Below are 21,457 nucleotides of genomic sequence, written 5' to 3' on the forward strand. Positions count from 1 at the left end.
GACAAGTCCTGAAAAATTTCGAGGAATTTTCATTGACTAAACAAAAAACTGGACCAGGATTAGATTGGAAAACCTATTTAGACAAAATTCCGGTCAAAAAATCGAAAAAAAAGGAAAATCAATGTCAAATTGCTATATGTGAAAAAGAAACCACTACCGAGCAAGCAACTTTGTTCAATCGTTTTTCAACTCTGGTTTAAATTATTCTTTCACACTTACTCCTTTCGAAAGCTGGCATGAACGAAAACACTTCTCCGTTCTCGCCGCTCTCAATATTTGTTCAACACAGAAAACCACAATTTTTGCACAAGCCGCATTACCTTTTTCAGAACAACTGGAGCGACGAAGAAATAAAAAAAACATAGCAGGACAAGTCCTGACGTACAATTGAAGAAATTTCCATTGAATAAACAGACCTAACGTGAACTATGAACGGTTTAGGATAATCATCTGAGAAACCCGATCCAAAAAATAAAAAACAAAAAAAATCAAAGTGAAAATGCCGCATGTGAACAGAAAACCACTAGTGAGAAAGCGCATTTTTGTTCAAACGCCATTTTCTCACTCTAATTTAATATTAGCGCGAAAAAATTTCACACCGCAAAACCACTCGCTTTTTCGCTCCATTTCCTGTTTCGGCGTGACCAAAATCACTACTCCAATTTGACTTCAAAAATCATGAAAATGTGTGAACAGAAAAAAGACAGCGCCCCAATACAATTCAAATTCTTTGAATTGTAAAAAACCAAGAGAAGGCGAATAATAGCCCCCAGTATCGCTCCTCAATTTCTCGCTCTCTAGAAAACAGCGATATGGACAAAAGACAACTCTCTTTTTGCTCCGCTCTTCACTTTTGTTCAGCGCCAAAATCACTCCAAGTTTTTTCACGCGTTTCAAAAATCACGCGCTATTTCCCGCTTCAAAAATCACTCCAATAAAATTGATTAAAAAAAACATAGCAGGACAAGTCCTGACGTACAATTCAAAGAATTTTCATTGACTTAACAAACAACTAGACCTAGAACGGACAATGGGTGAATTGGGAAAACCATTACTAAAAAAATCAGATGAAAAAAACAAAAAAAAAACAGAAAATCAATGTCAAAATGCTGCTAGGGAGAACAAAAAACCACTAGTGAGATATGTAATTTTGATTCTAACAAAAAACTAGGTCCAGAATGAGCTGTGAATGGATTGGGAAAACCATTCAGAAAAAAAATCCGATCCAAAAAATCGAAAAAACAGTAAAAATCAGAGTGAAATTGCCGCATGTGAACAAAAAACCACTACCGAGAAACCGAACTTTTGTTCAAACACTGTTTTCTCACTCTACTTTAAAATTAAAGCGAAAAAAATTCACGCCGCAAACTCACTTGCTTTTTCGCTCCAATTCCTGTTTCGGCGTGACCAAAATCATCCCTTTAATTTGACCCCAAAAATCATGAAAATGCGTGAACAGATCATATAAAAAGCCGGAAGAAAAACAAAAATTACCACCCTAATTGATATCATAAACGTTCTACTCAATTACCATTTTTAAAGAAAAGAAAAAAATAACTAAGGAAAAGTATAACAAAAAACTGATAAAAAATTCATGACCAGTTGCTACACCAAAAATATTCTTGACAAGAACTTGCGCTACGGTTACTCTTCATTCATCAATCCATTGCCAATTGAGGGATGAACAAAAAAGATAGTTTTAAAGAGAAAATCGATGAAAAAAAAGAAATGAAGTACAAAGTCAAAATATAAAACTCTTCACACAAGTCTCGAACAAATTTATCCACAAAAGGATACTTTCCAACCGTCATTTTAAGAAATTTTTTTTCTGAACTATTACCCAACTCAACCTGAGAGAAACGATGAAAAAAATGAAAAATTAAATTTGTTATTTATTTCACATAAAAGTCCCTCCTCTAGTCTCCAATGGAAACTTTCAGCAAAAACACCTCCCGAAAATCTCAAAATTTAGATTGAATAAAAAGAACAACGTTAAGAACAGAATAAGAAAAATGCAAAAACAGAAAAACAGACCAAAATGGGTCAAAATTTGCCCCAAACTACATTTCTTTAAAATAAAACATAGCCGGCAGATTGCCGTAAAATAGCCACAGTTGTTGCGCTTGATGCACATCGGGATAGAAACAGAAAAAGAAAAACGCAAAGACAAAAATTGACTTTTCCTAAGTTTAAAAAAGTGCACTTATTCGGTGTGCAATTTCAGTTGGACTCAAAAACTATACATAATTCAGCTTTTGAAATTAATTTAAAAGGCAGCCAAACCATCTAGAGCAAATTATTTAGGCATCTAGAGCAAACTATTTAGGCCACAGAACTCCACACTTGCCACAAAGATTTGCAAAAGAACAAACTGTTAAAAACGCCTCCTACCGGTCAGAATGTAAAATAGCTCAAAATTGAGTCTAAAGGTGTATTGTTTGCTTCAGATGGTCAAAAATTCTTCAAACGCACTATTTCTAGTTAGACGAACACCTTTACCATAACAAAACTAGATTTTAACAAAAAACTGCTTTAAAAATGCCGCACGTGATAGAAAATATTCGCTCACTTTGCCAAAATGTTTTTACACTTAATTATCTTGCTTTCTCAGAAATTTGACAAAAAAAAGAAAAGTCTTTATTCCCTCTGCTCCTCAGCAATCTGATCTGAAAGCTCAGTTTTCACACATTTCCTGTTACAGATGCACTCCAATAATATTACCGATCAAAAATGCATAGCCGGAAGAATTCTGGAAATGACTCGAAGTCGTATCCCTCGAAAAATCTTGTTTTTCAAATAGCTCATATCTACTTGCAGAACACATCGATGTTGAGAAAACAACGATCTTTACTCAAACAACAAAAGAATAACTCGCCAAACTAAATAAACACCCGGCAGATTGCCGGAAAATAGCGGCGGTAGACGCTTGTTGCCTATCATGAAGTGAAACAACTAAAGGAATAAAATTGACAGATCGACTACCAGCTTTTTAATTGACCAATAGACTTTTTGGGTTAGATTCGGACTGTCAGTTTTATGAGACACATATGCTCAACAAGGAAACAGCCCTAATGGAGCTTTATCAAAATTAATATTTGCTATTAAAACTCAAGACTCTATTACTCAGGAATTAGGGCATATAAGTTTGGCACTATTAGATGCACAATATTGACCTTTAATTAATAAATGTTCATAAAACTTTAAGTTCCATAAGTGAGTTCACAAGTCATTTTTGAGTGCGGTAACTAACGCAGTTGACCTAAAAGGAGAAATGACGTCACGAACACAAATTTTAATTGCAAGGCAGTAGAAGTCACTGAAAAATTAGAAGTCACTGAAAAAGTCAATTCCAAGAAGTCAAGGTAAGACAAAACAAAAATATGTAACACGATTTAAAAAATTAGGAGCGCAATAATAACCGCCTGGAATTGCTGACGCGGCTATTAATAATTGCTATGAACTTCGTTCATGGGCAATTAATAAGCATTAGAGATGGTGACTAAGACATGAGAACCAAGTTCGAGTAACGGGCATCTAAAACTGGGCCTTATGGGTTTATCCAGTTTCTATTTCTGATTTCGTTTTTAATACTGACTCTGTTCATTTTGAATTGCTTCGCTGAGCAACTGCTGTCTAAAAACACTTTTAGCAGAATGAGAGAAGAGTAAAACTAGCCTAGAGAAGTCAAAAAGATTTCACGCAAAATGTTAACAAGCAGTGAACTAAGGTAAAGCGAAAAATTTTCATTTTAAAAAACATAACAGGACAAGTCTTGACGTACAATTCAAAGATATTTCATTGACTAAACAAAAAACTAGACCTAGAACGGACTATGAGTGAACAGGGAAAACCACTTCAGAGGGAAAAAAACAGAGAATCAATGTCAAAATTCCGCATGTGGACAAAAAACCACTAGCGAGAAAAGGAAACTTGGTTGAAACAAAAAACTAGGACTAGATTATGAATGGATTGGGAAAACCATTTAGAAAAAAAATCCGATCCAAAAAATCGGAAAAAGAGTAAAAACCAAAGTAAGCTGCCGCATGTGAACAAAAAACCACTAGCGAGAAAGCAAACTTTTGTTCAAACACCGTTTTCTCACTCTACTTTAAAATTAGAGCGAAAAAATTTCACACCGCAAAACCACTCGCTTTTTCGCTCCATTCCTGTTTCGGCATGACCAAAATCTACTCCATTTTGACTTCAAAAATCATGAAAATGTGTAAACAGTTCTTAAAAAAGACAATGCCCCAATACAATTCAAATTCTTTGAATTGTAAAAATAGGAGCGCTATAATAGCGGCCTGGAATTGCTGACGCGGCTATAAAACATAAAATATTATGAAAAATTCTATGTATTTTTCTTATAGTACAAGTACACATACAAACGAGAACCGTTGTTTGATGCAATAAAAACAAGTAATCTTGCCACAAAATCAGCCAAGCGTTATTGAGCTCACAAACATCTTTTTTTCCAAAAAAAAAAACGTGAAAACGAAATTCTGTTAAATTTTTCCACTTTTTGACAAATTTCACAGAGAAAGACACAATTGTAGCAAAAGAGACTTGTATTGTTCGTATTACACAGAACCTACAGTCATGAGGGTTTAAATTATTATCAAATGAATACAATAAAACAATACAATGGGCCGAAAATCGAATAAACAGACTTCAAATAATAATAGTTGAAAACCTTCAAATTAGCGCTTAAATCCTGTTACTAACAAAAAACTTCAAGCAAGTATCAAAACATACTGAATATTATTACTTTGCTCTACGCGCTACGATAACCTGTTAGACACCTTAAAAACTAAAAATACATAAAATCAAAAACAGCTTCAAAAGGAAGTACGTGAACAAAAAATTCACTCGCTTCACAAAAACTTTTTCAGGCCTTCCTATCTCGATCTTTCAAAAGAAGGTGTGAACAATAATATGATCGCTCTTTTCATTCTGCTCTTAAAATTTCATCACTGAAAATACTTACTGAAACTTTATTTCATGCTCAATGACCTTCCGCTTTCTCTGCTCGCTCGCTTATCAAAAACCGCTAAAAAGCGTCAAAAACAGCAGAATTATAATATTCCCAAAAAAGTAAAGCAAAAACCAATTAAAACTGATTCGAAACAGACGCACTTGATCAAAACAATTTTCCTTATTTAGCGCAATATTTGTCAAACTTACTTCTTTGCTGGTATGAACGAAAACACTTCTCCCTTCTCTCCATATTTGTTCAACACACAAAGTCACAATTTTTGCACGAGCGGCACTGCTTTTTACATCCTATTTCAAAACAACCGGAGCAATTAAGAAACAAAAAACATAGCAAGACAAACACTGGCCTACAATTCAAGACGTTTCATCGATAAACAAAAAACGAGACCTAAAATGAATGGTTTGGGGAAATTATTAAGAAAAATCATATCCAAAAAAAACAGAAACAGTAGAAATCAAAATGAAAATGCCGCATGTGAACAAAAAAACTACTAGCGAGAAAGCGATTTTTTTGTTTAAACACCATTTTCTCACTATAGTTTAAAAATACAGCGATAAAATCTAATGCCGCAAACTCACTTTCTTTTTCGCTCCAATTCCTGTTTCGGCGTGACCAAATTCATCACTTTAATCTGACTCCAAAAATTATGAAAATGTGTGAGCTGAAAGGCTCTAAGAGCACTTAATGACCGTTGGGCTCTACCTGCTTATCCCGTTTTTGCTGATGAAAAGTCAAATGGGTCAGACGAAAAATCGGTCAAGCAAAAATTGCATAAAAAGACCGACAGGACTAATATAATTGCTACAAACTTTGTTTGAGAGCAATTAAAAACCATAATGCTTCTTCGAGTCGTAAAAAGACGCTCTACCAATACTGCTCTTCGAGTCGTAAAAAGACAGCGCACTAATTCAATTCAAATTCTTTGAATTTCAAAAAACCAAGAGAAGGCCAGTAATAACCCCGGCTATCGTTGTGCGGCTATTAATAGAACATAGCCGGCAGATTGCCAGAAGGAATTTTTTTCTAATGTGTTCTAATATGGCGTGCAGTTTCAATTAGACTCTAAAACTAATTTATTTAATTACAATATCATAAAATTTTGATTTGTAAATTTCGGATTGTAAATGGAGCACATCTTAATTTTGTTTGCTCATGAAAACATATCCGGCAGATTAACGCACTAGACTCACATGGGGGTCGAGAAAGAAACTGAAAAAAGAAGAAAAAAATTGACAAATTTCTCCACCAAGTTTCAAAAAAATGTCCCCATTGGCTGTGCAGTTGCAGTTAGATTCTAAAAAAACACTTAATTCAGCTTCTAAACTGAAAGCTAATAAGCTTAATACCAATGTCATCTAGCAAACACACATGAACTTTGATAACCTAATTCTCAATGACTTAATGACCGGGCTTTATCATATTGACAGTATTCACCACTTTGCGTAATTCATTGCGTGAAAGAATCTAAACTCCATTCAGTTTAAACAATGAGAGAAGTAAGTCAGAAGTCAAACGTGAAAATCGTGACTCATGTAAAACGAAAAACGTGATCAAAAGGAAAAATGAATTTGAAAAAGGAGAGTGCCTAAATAATAGCGGGTGAGAGGCTGACGGCGGTATTAAAAAAGACCAACACGTTTTCAATAATCGCTTAAAACTTTGCTTGAGAGAAATTAAAAGCGCAAAAATGCTCGAGCAAAAATTTTGCATAAAGTTACAATAATGGCTCCAAACTTCGTTCGAGAGCATTGACTAATTCCAAAAAAATGATTATTTTGCAATTTACGCTGGTGTTGAAGTTGGGCTCACAGCCTGTGCTAAGTGCAGATGCACGATCCCCCTTGTTGAGTATATACGTGCTATATTTCAGTATTCGTTAGAGGAGGCACACCATAAAAGATTGAAAAACGTGCCATGAGTTTTCAGGTAATTAAAACGAATCGTATTCCTATTTTGCAAGAGTTAGTTTTGCAAAATTATTACTCACTTGGAAATATATTAGGAAGCAGTCCAGTTTCTTCTTGGCAGTGCCGCCGTTGAAGAACTGGCCACAGGTGTCCAGCAGAGTACAGACCAGTCTAATTCGAAATAAATGTTGAGGGGGATCCAGAGCGACTCCTCCAAAGGTTATAAGGGAAAAGAGAACAGTGAACACAACAGTGGAGTCCAGAAGTTTGTAGTTGTACAGTTCACCGAGGTACTTGATCACACTCACTCGACGCTGGTTGAACTTGGAAAGTTGAATCTGGAAATAAGCAGCCAATTGTATTTGTAGTAATTTCACAACAAAATTGTAAAATTAAGTAGCCAATGTTACTGAAATCAAGCAATCACTTTTACAGAACAATGCATTTGTCATTGAAAAAATTTCCCCTAATTATGATTGATCAGAATCGTGAAAAATCAACGTTAACTTTTTCCCAAAAATTAACGTTAAAACAGCATAAATTTCAACAATTTAAACTCGTTTGGAAAATTATAAGAGATGCTTCAAAAAAACTATTTCTATATACATCACAACACAGAAGCTTTTATTCGCAATATCAAAATTTGGATTCATAAATTTCGGATTGTCAATTGAGCACATCTTAGTCTTGTTTGATCGTAAAATTAAACATTACCGACTATCATCGGCGAATTGTTCTCAAACCACCGGCGAGTAGCCAGCTGGGAATTAAGGCTGCTAGCATTAGGGGGGGGGGGTGAGCGGAGTGGGGGGTTAAGCGATGGGGGGGGGGGGGGGAGGTCGTGGGAGCGCTGGACGAGAGGGGCTCCAAATCGCCAGGTTGGAGCAGGGAAGATCCAGGTGTCGGGGGTGGGGTTGACTCAGGGGGGGGGGGGGTGTGATTGAGTGGGGGGAGGGGGGATCAAAAATTTAAGACAAAGAACCACCCCCTCACACCCTAAATTGGCTCCTTAAAACAGTTCTGGTGAATCGCATACTTAGAGACTAGTAAGTAGTAAGGTTACAGGCGATAACAGAACTGCTCGGCCACTTAATGCCCTCTAAGCGCTACCTGTTTATCCCCTTTTTGAGGAAAAAAAGTCAAATGGGTCAGACAAAAAATAGGTCGAGCAAAAAATTGCACAAAAAGATCACAGGACTAATATAATCGCTACACACTTCCTTTGAGCAATTAAATATATGCAGAATCAAGACTCCTCACCCTCCATTAGACATCCAAATCAAACAGCACTTTTGAGTACAGCGCTTCTCTTTTAGTACTTCAATAAACCTCGATTTTGGTCTATCTTCCCTCTGATTGGGTTACAAAAAAAGGTAATGAGTGGTTGCCCCCCCCCCCCCGTCACTGGGTGAGAAGACTTCATTGATCATAAGATTCTTCCAACTCCTCGCTCCTTTAAGTTAAGCGTTTTGAGTAATTATCATCTCTCGTTGGGTGAGAAAATAGTTCAAATTCTTTCCCTATCGGGTCGAGCATAAATTGCTTAATACTTTGATTGCTCAATTTAATCCTCGTGTCAGGAATCAATATTTACGCAGCTGTTCACAGATCTTACCTCCATTCCGACCCGGAAGTCCTCGAGGACATTGTCAATGACTTGTATGACTACATGGTCGTGGTACTTAATGAGACCAGCCAGCACACTTGCCACGTACTGCACATTGGAGTACTTCACCCTCCATATGGCTGTGAATGTCTGTCGGATGAAATCCACTGTAGCTCTATCCTCCCAATGCAATTTGCGTACTTGGTGAAGAACCTGATAAGATAAAATTTCGATCTAAAGAACTGTTGTTACCTTCCTGGTTGTTACCATCATATCGTTCAAGTCCATGATAGGAGGCGTAAGAGAGATTTCTTTCTTTTATCACGCTTTTATCATTTTCAAAATTTTCCTTCAAAAAGAAATTTAGACATTTTCCATGCATTTCTGGTTTAAAAAAGTATGTTCTGTAGGCTATCTTCAAGTCACGTCAACAATTTCTTTAGTTAGTAACTAAATGCTTTCACAGAAATAAGAAGCTCAAGTAAAACTCATATGATTATTAGCGAATTTTTAAGATTTTTTATCCGAGATTACACCCAGTCATCGGGTTTAGTCCCCAGTTTAGCATACCTTATCAACAGTGGCCTTGCTGAGCTCTTTTGTGACGAGGTGTTGAATGTAGGCAAACATAACTGGCAGTCTCTCTTGTTTGGCACTGGCCAGTGATGCCAGAGGGGGTGGATTGCTAGAGTAGAAAGCGTTCTCAACCATCGCAGTTTGTCTCGGATCCAGGTTGGACAGTGATCTTTTTCGCATCATCTCTTCCTCCAAACAAGAAACATGTCAGTCTTTTGTTTCTTAACAGTTGTTTTTGGTGGAACTTTTTGCTGGTACTTCAGACTTAATGAGAGTCACCGGACGGAACAGTAGCTTCAAGGAAAAAAACCACCTCTTGAATTAAAATCAATTTGGCCAGTTTCTCAGAAAATGGATATGCTCCTGCATTTTTTGCAAGACTATTTGAGCGATCAATCGACAACCTAATTACCAAGCTGGATAGAGAGTAAAATCGTTAAAAATACTGAGTTATTTAGAAGTACTTAACTTTGGTACATAGAAATGCGGAGTTATTTTGAAATACAAACCAGAAGTAGTTTCGTGAGTCTATGTGAAGCACGCGTCCTGAACATGAATCTCCCGGCAGACTCCAAAAGAGCACACGTCATGTCCACTTGGTGATGCACAAATGCCTTCAACAGTTGTTTCAGAACTCTCAGAGTCTGTACTGCTTTGTACACTCCGAACTTTGTCAACTCTCCAATGAAGGTGACTGTCTTTACTTTGGACTCTATTTTGATCTGATCTTTCTTTAGAATCTAAAACGTAATACCTAATACCAAGGTGTAGTACAAATTCGGATCTAATCCCTCTCATCCTAGCATGCTCAACTTTAGCATCCTTATTTTTTGCTGTTTTGAGTGACAATATGTGAGCACAATTCTTAAGAGGCAGAAACTTCAGATTACTATTGTATACCAAAAGGAGTTTCTCCCTTCCATAGAATTTGAACGCATTACACTAACCCATAATCTGAACTCTTTGTAGAGGTCGTTGCACAGCTGATTGGCCACTTCAGGTGCACATGGGTAGATAGTTGCCACCAATCGACTGTAGAACGGCAGCAGATCCAACCTTGAAAAACAATATTCAGGCATTTGAGAAAACGCGATGAATATTTATGAATACGAACGCTAGGAAAAACAACTTGCTGCTACTTAGGCTTCAAATATTCTTTAACGGGCAGCAAAAACAGTTTTTATGACGATCAGTAATTTCATTTTAAAAACTTTTGCACCTTTCAATATTTTATGGATCGTGCACGTTATAAAGCTTTGAAAAATTGCTAAACAAAACCGACAGATTGCCGGAATATAGCCGTCATTGATTCCCACAAACCCGATTAGGATAGACACAACGAAATGAAAAATTGATTGATGTACGAAAACATTTAGAGTGCGAACAATTTTGATTTCATTTCGCAGTTAGACAAACCTATGTTCCTTAATGAGAGGATACAGGGGGCTAGTATAAAAACCAACAAGCATATAACTAAGAGATTATAACTAAGACTTATAATAACAAAATTCAAGTAGTGGGCATCTAAAACTTGGCTTTATGGGTTTATCCCGATTCTATTTTGATTTCGTTTTTCGATGCTGATTCTGTTTACTTTAGATTACTTTGCTGGGCAACTGATGTTTAAAAACACTATCAGAATGAGTGAGGAATAAAACTAGTTCAGAGAAGTCAAAGAGATTTTTTGACAAAGTAAAAAAAATACAAAGAATGAGAATTGTGGAAACAACTCCAGGTAGAAAATTAACCATCCTCACTGACCTAATGAACATCCTAAAAATAACGTTTTTTTAAACAATAACAGGAAAAACAATAGTTAACTAACTGACAAAAACTGAAACGGCATTTGATAAATTTTACTTTTAGTCGCAACTCCAAAAAAACTACGACGACCTTCTCAAAAAAGTATTTTGCAGAAAATCTACTATTTGCAAGACAATCTAACAGAATAGATTCATAAAGAGAAAACCGAGGAAAGGGGAAAGGAAATGACGATGGACAAAATAGAAAAATAATATTCTCTCCTTCACAAAATGTCAAAAAGCAGCATTCAAATTTAATTCTGGGGGAAAAATCAATTAACTCCTCTGGTATATCAGTTACCCACCCAACATATGCCGGAGAAAAAATTGCAAAAAAAATTGTCAAATTTATTTTAGTGAAAAGTGCAATGTCTAGCCCTCAAGTGCCACTTCATAGTAAAAACAACTATAGAATAGCTTTTAATTAGGAATCGACAGAAAAAAACTGCAGCTAGGAGCATCAAAATCAAAAGAAAGACAAAATTGAAAAAAACATACCCAGCAGATTGCCGGAAAATAGCCGCCGTTGATTCCAATAAGCATGATTGGGGATTGAAATAACAGAAGATATTGAAAAAAAAAAGATTTTTGTATAAAAACATTTTTTAAGTCCGATTTATTTTGATGGCATTTTGTGGTTGAACATACTTCTGTTTTAGAGAGAGGCTACAGGGGCTACCATCAATAACAATAAGCATTAGAGATGGTAAATAAGACATAGGAACGACGTTCAAATAGCGGGCATCTAAAATTGGGCTTTATGGGTTTATCCCGTTTCTATTTCTGACTTCAATTTTTTAATACTGACTCTGTTCATTTTGAATTGCTTTGCTGAGCAACTGATGTTCAAAATCACTTTTAGCAGAATGAGAGAAACTAGCCTAGAGAAGTCAAAAAGATTTCACGCAAAATGTTGAAAAGGCGGCAAAATGAGGTAAAGCGAAACATTTTTTTATTCGACGAAGTAAAAAAAAATAGGAGCGCTATAATAGCCGGCTGAGAAGATGAGGGCGGCTATTAACAATAAATCGGCAGAAATTTGTTCAAATTTATTTTTAAAAAAATACTTCAAAATATCAATTAAATCGAAAGGCCACTAAAACTGCTTAAAGTAACTAATTTCAACCCCACAACTCCTCAAATGACATTACAAATTAAGAATACTTAAACTGCTAAACAAGCTGAAAACACGGCATAATGGTTAAAACATAGAAGACGAGGGCTGCTATTATACATAACCAACTGATGTCAGTTTACGTACTCCCAAAATACCCGCGAGCGGTTGGCTTCGGTAGTAGCAGTCAGTTGGAGCTTAGGGATGCTTAGGGAGGGGGCCGAGGGTTAGGGGAGTGAAAGGAGATGGGGCATGCTTGGTAGAACTGGACAAAATGGGGGTCCGTCAAGTAGACGAATGATACTGCAGAAAGGTCAACTTTCAGCAGAAAAAACTCAACTTTTCGCGCAAAAATTAAGAAGCTGAAAGTCAGAACACAGTAGGAACAACACAAAAATGTTACCATTTAGACTAGCGATTCGCCATATATGTACACATTTAACAAAGATCAATAAAAAACTAAAAAAGACAGAAAAACCCGGTTTCAAAGATCACCATTGAAAAAGTAATTATAAAATGGCAAAAAAACATTGGCAAGTTTTTTGGATAAAGACTTTAAAACAGAGAGTGAGAGTAACTCTAGGCTTCATTCTGCAAAAAAATGAAGCTGAAGTTAATCCTCTGATCTAAAATCGAAATAGGTTGATTTAAACTTAAACAAAACTAGCACTGGTATTTAAAGTGCTGAACGTCAAAAAATAGAAGTCATTTTGAGATGCTTTTCAAGCGTTTTAAAAATTGAAATCAGTTGATGGTTCTCTGTAGCAATAACATCAGACATTATCTAGACCAAACAAGCTGAAAACTATCTTAATATGTTCACATCAAGTTACCAGTATCATCTCAATTTAATCAATCAAAAACAGTTTATTTTATTCAGTAAACAAAGACTATCAGTTGAAAACAATCTCCATCGCAAGCAAAAATATCGAATGAAACGTGAACTACGTGAAGTACTCAGGTATTATTAGGTATTATTGAGACAATTATTTAAATTTTAGCCGAGAAGTCAAACATTGCCAGGTGAAATTACAATGGTACGCTTTTCTCAACTGCCCCATAATCACTTCCACCATTATTGATGGAAAAGGGCACAAAACGATCTGGATTTGAGCTATGTACACTCTATTATATAGCGAAGTTTTATTGCGTCATAGGTTAAAAACTTATCGGCACTCTAAGGAAAGCAACTCAACTGGGCAATACACACCCACTAAGCTATAAAAAACATATAGCCGGCAGAAATTCAGAATAGCCAAATAGAGTTGCGTGCCATGAACAACAGATAGAACCAGACAGAAAAAAGTTTTTAAACTTATGGGCGCCTCTTAAGAAACTATGGGACAACTTACAGCGATGAATTCATATGGCTTGTTCAATTTGGCCTTCACAAAACTCAAAATTAATTTGGAAAAAACCTTTATTAATGAGGAAGGTCGCCCATGATCCAAACTAAGCGAGGACAGGCGGGACAATTTAATACAGCGCGGGCGTAATCTAGAGAAAATTTTAGAGTTCTAAACCTCCGATAATGGGGAGATTAGAAATCGCGATCTCGTGGACAACAGTCAGCTACCTTAGACTCTCAGCAATACCGCCTCTGGACACTTCAATTTAGATTACGCAAAAAGGAAATTAAGCGTGGCAAAGTCATTCAAAAAGTTGAGCAGAAGAAAAGTTGAGCAAATGTTAAACAAAGAATGACCGTAAGAAGACGGGGCAAACAAAACCTTAAACCTCTCAATATATGCAAGCTCAGGCAATAGCTTCACAGCTATAAAAACTATTGAATAAAGCCAAAAACAAGGATAAAAACAAATTTTACCTCCGAACGAACGACTAATTTACTAGCTGTGGCTAGTTGTGGCTAATTTACTAGCTGTAGCTAATTTACTAGCTTTCGGAGGCTAACTACAGCTTAACTGAGGTAGTGAAAAAGTAAAAAGTGTTTGCTTTAGGGGGTGGAGCGTAGGGTTACGTGGATGGGGTTCCAAGGGGTCGAGCGTGCGTGGTAGCGATAGAATGATTTGATGAAAGAAGGTTGGAGGAATGGGGCAGTATAGAAGGGGGTACCGCCGCTAAGCCATTAATTCGATGAGCGCTCCTATTTGTCTGAACTGGTATCTTCTCGTGCTGACCGAAAAAAAACTCGGTTAAAACTTTTCTGAAACAAGCTTTACTGTCTTGAATTTTTTACTGAAGAGGGCAATTTGATCCATTTTTGAAGGCTTTTCAGGATCAAACAATTATGATTCCACTTCGTTTTCGTTTACTTTTTTAACAATAATTTGACTTGTTCTCTTGTTTTGTAATGCTTGTAGGCTGGAACTGCATTAGTAGGAACTGCACATAGCCGGCAGATTGCCGGAAAATAGCCGCGATAGACACTTGGGGCCTTCCATGAATAGAAACAACTAAAGAGATTAGATAGACAGATCGACCACCAGTCCTTTAATAGACCACTAGACTTTTTGGGTTAGCTTTGGACTCATTTTTATGAGACACAAAAGCTCTATAAGGAGAAAGCCCTAATAGGGCTATTCAAAATTAGGATCTCTTCCGTTTGGCCCCCTCAGCTTAGTGGGCGCATATTATTTGCACCCCTCAGATGCACATGCAATATTTTTTACATAATGACTTACTATGTAATGACACGTGCTCTGTAACTGTGGGGCGCATAACGTACTGGGGGCACAAACGGAGAAGATCCCAAAAATAATATTCAAAATCAAAAACTCAAGACTCTAATAATCAAGAATTAGGGCATATTGTTTGGCACTACTTAGATGCACTACTTTGGCACTACTTAGATGAACAAATAATCATAAAAATTAAAGTTCCATAAGTGAGATCAGAAGTCATTTTTTGAGTGAGGTAAGTCATTGAAAAAGTCAATTCCAAGAAGTCAGGGTAAGACGAAATCTGTTAGACGGAAGTAAAAAAAACATAGCAGGACAAGTTCTGAAATACAATTCAAAGAAATGAATGAAAAACTTAAATTATTCTACCTGACCAGCAGATCAATTGAACGATGCCAGCCCAAATACAAACAAATTGATCTAACAAAATTGAGAAACAAACAATCAAACAAACAAAAATATAATCATCGATAAAACTTTGAAGCTTTTACCCCTAAGGCAAATTTTGGTCCTTCTAAATATACCTATTTCAAAAATATGCTCCAAACCAAATTTTGTTTCTGAACTTAGTGCAGTTATATATCTGCAAGGCCTGAACAAATTCATTGACTCCTGAAGATCGATTAACTCAAAAATGACCGAAAAATATAAAAATGAAAATAATTTCAAAATTTAAAAATCTGCTGAAAATTGTGATATTAATATCTTCAGAATCATTTTTGTGTCTCTAGAGTTTATCCATTAATCCAATTCCAAGCATTAAAAAATTAATTGGCTCAAAGATCGATAGGCAATAACTTCTAGAAAAAATCTCAAATTTCAAATTCAAAACCATCCAATTGCACCCTAGCAACTATTTAATAACATACTATCAAACCCTGTATGAGGCTATCTGGCTACTCAGGCAAGACAAAATGAATAAAAGACAAATGTTTTGAAAAAAACTTGAAAAACTTGCAAGTTTTATCAGAAAATTTTCAAAATTCAAAAGGTTAAATTGTTGAAAACAAATTCATTGAAGCTAACAACCATGCAGTAACTTTTTTCAGACCGTGGAATAGGTTTCCTGGCACTTGAAGAAGGACAAGTATTAAAAATTGACAAAAACTTAAGGTACCCTCAAAAAAATTGCTGATTTTTACGAAAAAAATGCTAAAATTCGAAACATTAAAATGTTGAGAACCACTCCATTGTTAATAGAAACTATACAGTGCTCTATTATCAAACTTTAAAGGAGATTTCCTGGCCCCTGAAGCTGGAAAAGCGCAAAAACTGACAAAAATTTTCAAAAAAAAACCGGCAGATTGCCGGAAAATAGCCGCCGTTGATTCCAATAAGCATGATTGGGATTCAAAGAATAGAAGATATTGAAAAACAAAGATTTTTGTACAGAAACATTTATTTTAATGGCATTTCGTAGTTGAACATAACGTACTTCTGTTTTTAGAGAGAGGCTACAGGGGCTACTATCAATACCAATAAGCATTAGAGATGGTAACTAGGACTCATAGGAACGACGTTCAAATAGCGGGCATCTAAAATTGGGCTTTATGGGTTTATCCCGTTTCTATTTCTGACTTCAATTATTATACTGACTCTGTTCATTTTGAATTGCTTTGCTGAGCAACTGACGTTCAAATCACTTTTAGCAGAATGAGAGAAGAGAGAAACTAGCCTAGAGAAGTCAAAAAGATATCACGCAAAATGTTGAAAAAGCGGCAAAATGAGGTAAAGCGAAACATTTTTTTATTCGACGAAGTAAAAAAATAGAAGCGCTATAATAGCCGGCTGAGAAGATGAGGGCGGCTATTAAAAAACTTGAAAAAAATTGCAAAAACTAGTATCATTTTGTGTGTTTGTGTTTGTAGTACCAAAACATATAGCTCATAAAATGGTCATAACAAGTACTTTTTCTCGCAAAAGGCATTCATCAACTTTTAAAAACTTCAACCTAAGATCAATCAAGCAAAAAACTTAAAAACTCCTAAAAATGACCTTTTAACCTTAAATTGAGGCCATCCCAGCAGCTGCAACACTCTAAGCACTTAAAGGATTAATAACTTCTACTTTGGGCCTCTAATGAAACTTAATGCCCGCTGGACTTTACCTGTTTATCCCGTTTTGAAAGATCAAAGTCATTGAAAAATGTATGAACACATCTTAAAAAAAACACAGCGCCCCAGTACAATTCAAATTCTTTGAATTGTAAAAAAAAATTTAGGAGCGCTGTAATAGCCGCCTGGAATTGAGAACGGGGCTATTTAAAATAACAACCCTGTTTTATCGGCATTTAATGTGACTCGATTCTCTGTGCGGAATTTGTCTGTTTCATCTAATATTTTTTCAATTTTTACTGGAATATTTTCCTTGCTATCAAATTTGCAAATAATACTAGTGTCATTCGCAAGCTGAACAATGCCATTTTCACCCTCAGGTTTTTCCGACCAATCGTTGACTTCATTTGAGAGCAATTAATAACTGAAAAATTCTATACCAAAAACTGAATGCACAGTTCTGAAAATGGATTCGAATAATGGCTTCTGTAAACTCTTTAAAAGATCTGTTTCGCGAAATTGAAAATCTTTTCTCAATAAATTGAAATACTTTTTTAAATAATCATTTTAGTGAGTTGAAAATTAAACGTTTTATGGTGCAAAGAGTTGAAATCAATTAGATTCCCATACGAGAGACCATCGGATTTTGGTCGAGCTAGCCTAAAATGAAAAATTAAACTAAATATCATGGTGGATCTTTAAGAAACTCCAGGAAAAGCGTGTCAACATATTTGTTTAAAACGCCTGCTTCGGTAAACTGAACTGAGTTTTTTTTCAAAACAATGTGATTGATTCCATTTTTGTTAAGGAAAGCGAACCTGTTGCGCGACACCAGGAACATAGTCCTTGCCAACTTCATTCTGTTTGTTTGAGTGTTCACACCCTGAGCAGTTGCAAACTCAATGCTGACGTCATCAATATGAGATCTGTTCACACACTCAGGCAATCGTGAGAGCAGCTTTTCGAACTGGATTTGAGCCAAGCTAGCAGAGCCCGGATCTGAAATATCAAATAGCCAGCATAAAACTCCAGAAATGTAGGTTTCGTCCGACTATTCCAACTGACATTAGTGGGGAAGGAACTAGAGACTCAAAGGATTTTTTTGTTTAGCCAAACTTTGCCTACATTTTTGCGGAGAAAACTATCAGTGGTCTCATTGGAAAACCTGTGTAGTGCAGATTGTTTAATAAAACCGACTAACGTCGGGCTATTTGCTCTGAAACGAACGACAAGAGGTTGCCTTCGGTAGTAGCCAGCTGGAGCTTGGGGATGCTAGTATTCGGGGAGGGGGAATGAGCGTCTCGTGGGGTTGATGGGTTTGGGATGGACAAGGGGATAGCCGGCCGAGGCGAGAAGTGAGCGGGGAAAGGGCTTCAAACTGCTCTGCATACCATGAATTTAGATATCTTTAAAAGTTTGGGTGAATCACATACTCAGAGGATAGTGAGGGGCAAAGATCTAAACGAACTGCTCAGTCACTTAATGCCCTCCGAAATTTTTGATATCTTAATGCATTAAAGTCTTTACTTACTGAACCTTAATACTTTATTCTGACTTTACCAGTTTCATTCGATTTTGACTTCTGACCTGGAACTTACTTGCGTACACTTGTTGAATTATTTATAAATTGCAGTACGTTAAAACTGAGTCGGAAATAGCCGCAGTTGACGCGCTTGATGCACATCAGGATTGAAACAGAAGAGATAAATTGACAGAATTTTTTTAATGTTTTTTTTTCCAGCGACAATAAGTATTCTTATTTGGCGTGATGTTTCAGTTAGATTCTAAAAATCTATTTAATTCAGCTTCTAAACTCAAATCTAATAAGCTTAACACCAATGTCAGCTAGCAAACACTCTAGTGAATACTGATAACCTAATTCTCAATGATCGGGCTTTATCAGTTTAAGCGGTCTCTTTTGATTTTGCCATTTGTTTTGACATTGACAGATATCACCACATTGCGTAATTGAATGCGTGAGAGAATTTAAAATCCATCTAGTTGAAACAGTGATGGAAGTAAGTAGAAGTCAAATGTGAAAATTATGACTTAGGTAAAACGAAAAACGTGGTCACAAGGTGAAGCAGGACAAGTCCTGATGTACAATTCAAAGAATCTTCATTGACTAAACAAAAGACTAGACCTAGAAAGGATTAAGAGTGAATTGGTAAAAAACCATTTCCAAAAAAATTGGATTGAAAGAAAAAAACAGTTAAAATACAGCATGTGAACAAACATGACCGGCAGATTGCCTGTATATAGCCGCGATACAGACGCTTGTGGCATTCCATGAATTGAAACAACTAATAAAATAAGATAGACAGATCAACCACCAGTCCTTTAATAGACCACTAGACTTTTTGGCTTAGATTCGGACGCACACAAATTTTAACGGCTAAGCAGTAGAAATCACTGAAGTCATTGAAAAAGTCAACTGCAAGAAGTCAGATCGTAAGAATCATCGATGGCGACGGCGAATTAAAAAAAAAACCCATAAGTCCCCAATAATAGCCGCTATCAATTCGCGGCTATTAAAAAACCACTCGCGAGAAATGGACAATTGGTTCAAACAATAAAATTGGGCCTAAAATGAACTATGAATGGATGGGAAAACCATTAAGAAACAAATCCGATCCAAAAAAAAACAGTAAAAATCAAAGTGAAATTGCCCATGTGAACAAAAAATCACTAGCGAGAAAGCGAATATTTGTTCAAACACCGCACACAAATTTTAACGGCTAAGCAGTAGAAATCACTGAAGTCATTGAAAAAGTCAACTGCAAGAAGTCAGATCGTAAGAATCGTCGATGGCGACGGCGAATTAAAAAAAACCCATAAGTCCCCAATAATAGCCGCTATCAATTCGCGGCTATTAAAAAACCACTCGCGAGAAATGGACAATTGGTTCAAACAATAAAATTGGGCCTAAAATGAACTATGAATGGATGGGAAAACCATTAAGAAACAAATCCGATCCAAAAAAAAACAGTAAAAATCAAAGTGAAATTGCCCATGTGAACAAAAAATCACTAGCGAGAAAGCGAATATTTGTTCAAACACCGTTTTCTCTGTAAAATTAGAGTGAAAAAAATTTACGCCGCAAAACCACTCGCTTTTTTGCCCCACTTCCTGTTTCGGCGTGACCAGACCAAAACCACTACAATTTGATTTCAAAAACCATGAACATGTGTGAACAGATCTTAAAAAAAAGACAGCGCCCCAATACAATTCAAGTTCTTTGAACTGTAAAAAAGGAGAGCGCCTGAATAATAGCCGTTGAGAGGCTGACGGCGGCTATTAACAAAGAATTTTTTCCCTTAAAAATTACCTTTTATTGCCCAATATTTTGCAAAATTGATCTGACTGGTGGATGCAGATAAAAATGGTTGGAACATTTTGTGCAAACGCACATAACGGAGCCTTTTTGTGGCAGTCAGAAACAAATGGTAAAGATAATAAACAGAGAGTTACGTTACATACTTCTGGATGCTGAAAGTATTAAGATGGCTTTAAATTGACATTCCCCATTTTTATGGTACAAACAACAAACACAATTTTGTAGGATAAATTTAAAAAAGTTAGAGCAATTGAGTGTCCAGTTGGGACTCAATCAATGAAAATGTGAAAATGGAGAGGTGCAAGTCCACGTCACAGAAAAATTGCAACAAATAGAAGTTAAAGAATCTCTGACCCTGGTTTTGGCCTGCACTGAATCCGTTTCAATTTGTCAACTTAAGAGGCAAAATTTTCAGTTTGAATGTCCTCAAATGGATAAAAACTACAAATACTAGCGCACCTTTAGCATTAAGCGATGTATTGCCCAAGTCCACAGCCAGCTCCTCCTCTAAGTCTTTGTATCCAATATCAGCCAATGCATCCTCCAGGGCATCAGAAGCAGACCCTGAGGTGCCAACAGCCGCTTTCCCTTTCTTGTCTTTCTTTTCTTTATCCATACTAAGTATATCTTCGGCTTGTTCACCAGTACTTGCAGATTTTTCGGTATCAACAGGCTCTTGGTCTTGTTTAGAACCTTCAACGTCAATTTCTTTGTCCTGTACTTGTGGGTCTGACGTAGTTTGCTCAGTTTTCTCTGGTTCGTCTAAAAGTAGCATTTCAATAACTTATGATTAGTATCGAGACCGTAAACAAGGTAACATTGAAGTATATAGCGTAGCTCACCTGTAATCTCTTCTGTTGCTTCGTCGTTTTGAGAGTTCTGCAGCAAAGACTCAGCTCTGATTAAAGCCTGCAACAAAGAATTATGACTAAGTTTACATCTAGCTACTGAGTTATCAAATACAACTTGAAAGCAAAGGACCCTGATTGGCGCTTAAAATTGGAATGGGAAAAAGAAGACTGGAATACATTAGCTTGTGTAGATTCGTAAGGGAACTAATTGACAACCATAATAATAACCTGTCAATCACTTGTTGTTCCGACCCCACTTGTGGGGGGGGGGGGGGGAGGAACTATATACTCAAATGGGTTTTTTTGTCCAGTCAATTTTGGCCGATCGATATATTCGTTGTAGAGAAATGTGAGTGGTATCATTAAAAAGCTGGTTCAGCGTAGAATTCAAAATTAAAAAGATTTTTTTGAATTTCGTTTTTTTTTTCGAGGAGTTATCGAGGATTGAAGTTTTGTGTGAACACGTGATATTTGTTCACTTTTAGTGTAATTTTTCTCCAAATTAAAACATTTTTTTTTAAAAATAGTATTTCAAAGTTAAATTTCACGCCACAAAATGGTCCAATTTTGTGTTC

At 36.3% G+C, this 21,457-nt stretch overlaps 1 protein-coding gene across 1 annotated transcript in view; it reads right to left on the bottom strand.

Annotated features, from left to right (window-relative positions):
* LOC142356623 (regulator of nonsense transcripts 2-like) overlaps positions 1-21,457 on the bottom strand; it is a 75,275-nt gene that overhangs the window by 32,009 nt on the left and 21,809 nt on the right. Inside the window, exons 7-14 of the mRNA XM_075408480.1 lie at positions 20,874-20,940; positions 20,491-20,793; positions 17,513-17,693; positions 10,033-10,141; positions 9,595-9,825; positions 9,080-9,274; positions 8,519-8,722; positions 6,984-7,241 (exon numbers count right to left, since the gene is read on the bottom strand). Coding sequence (XP_075264595.1) covers positions 6,984-7,241; positions 8,519-8,722; positions 9,080-9,274; positions 9,595-9,825; positions 10,033-10,141; positions 17,513-17,693; positions 20,491-20,793; positions 20,874-20,940 — 1,548 coding nt within the window. The remainder of the gene's footprint in view (positions 1-6,983; positions 7,242-8,518; positions 8,723-9,079; positions 9,275-9,594; positions 9,826-10,032; positions 10,142-17,512; positions 17,694-20,490; positions 20,794-20,873; positions 20,941-21,457) is intronic.

Source organism: Convolutriloba macropyga, chromosome 2 (assembly GCF_964194025.1).
Source record: "Convolutriloba macropyga chromosome 2, txConMacr16.3, whole genome shotgun sequence".
In the NCBI taxonomy this organism is placed as follows: domain Eukaryota; kingdom Metazoa; phylum Xenacoelomorpha; order Acoela; family Convolutidae; genus Convolutriloba; species Convolutriloba macropyga.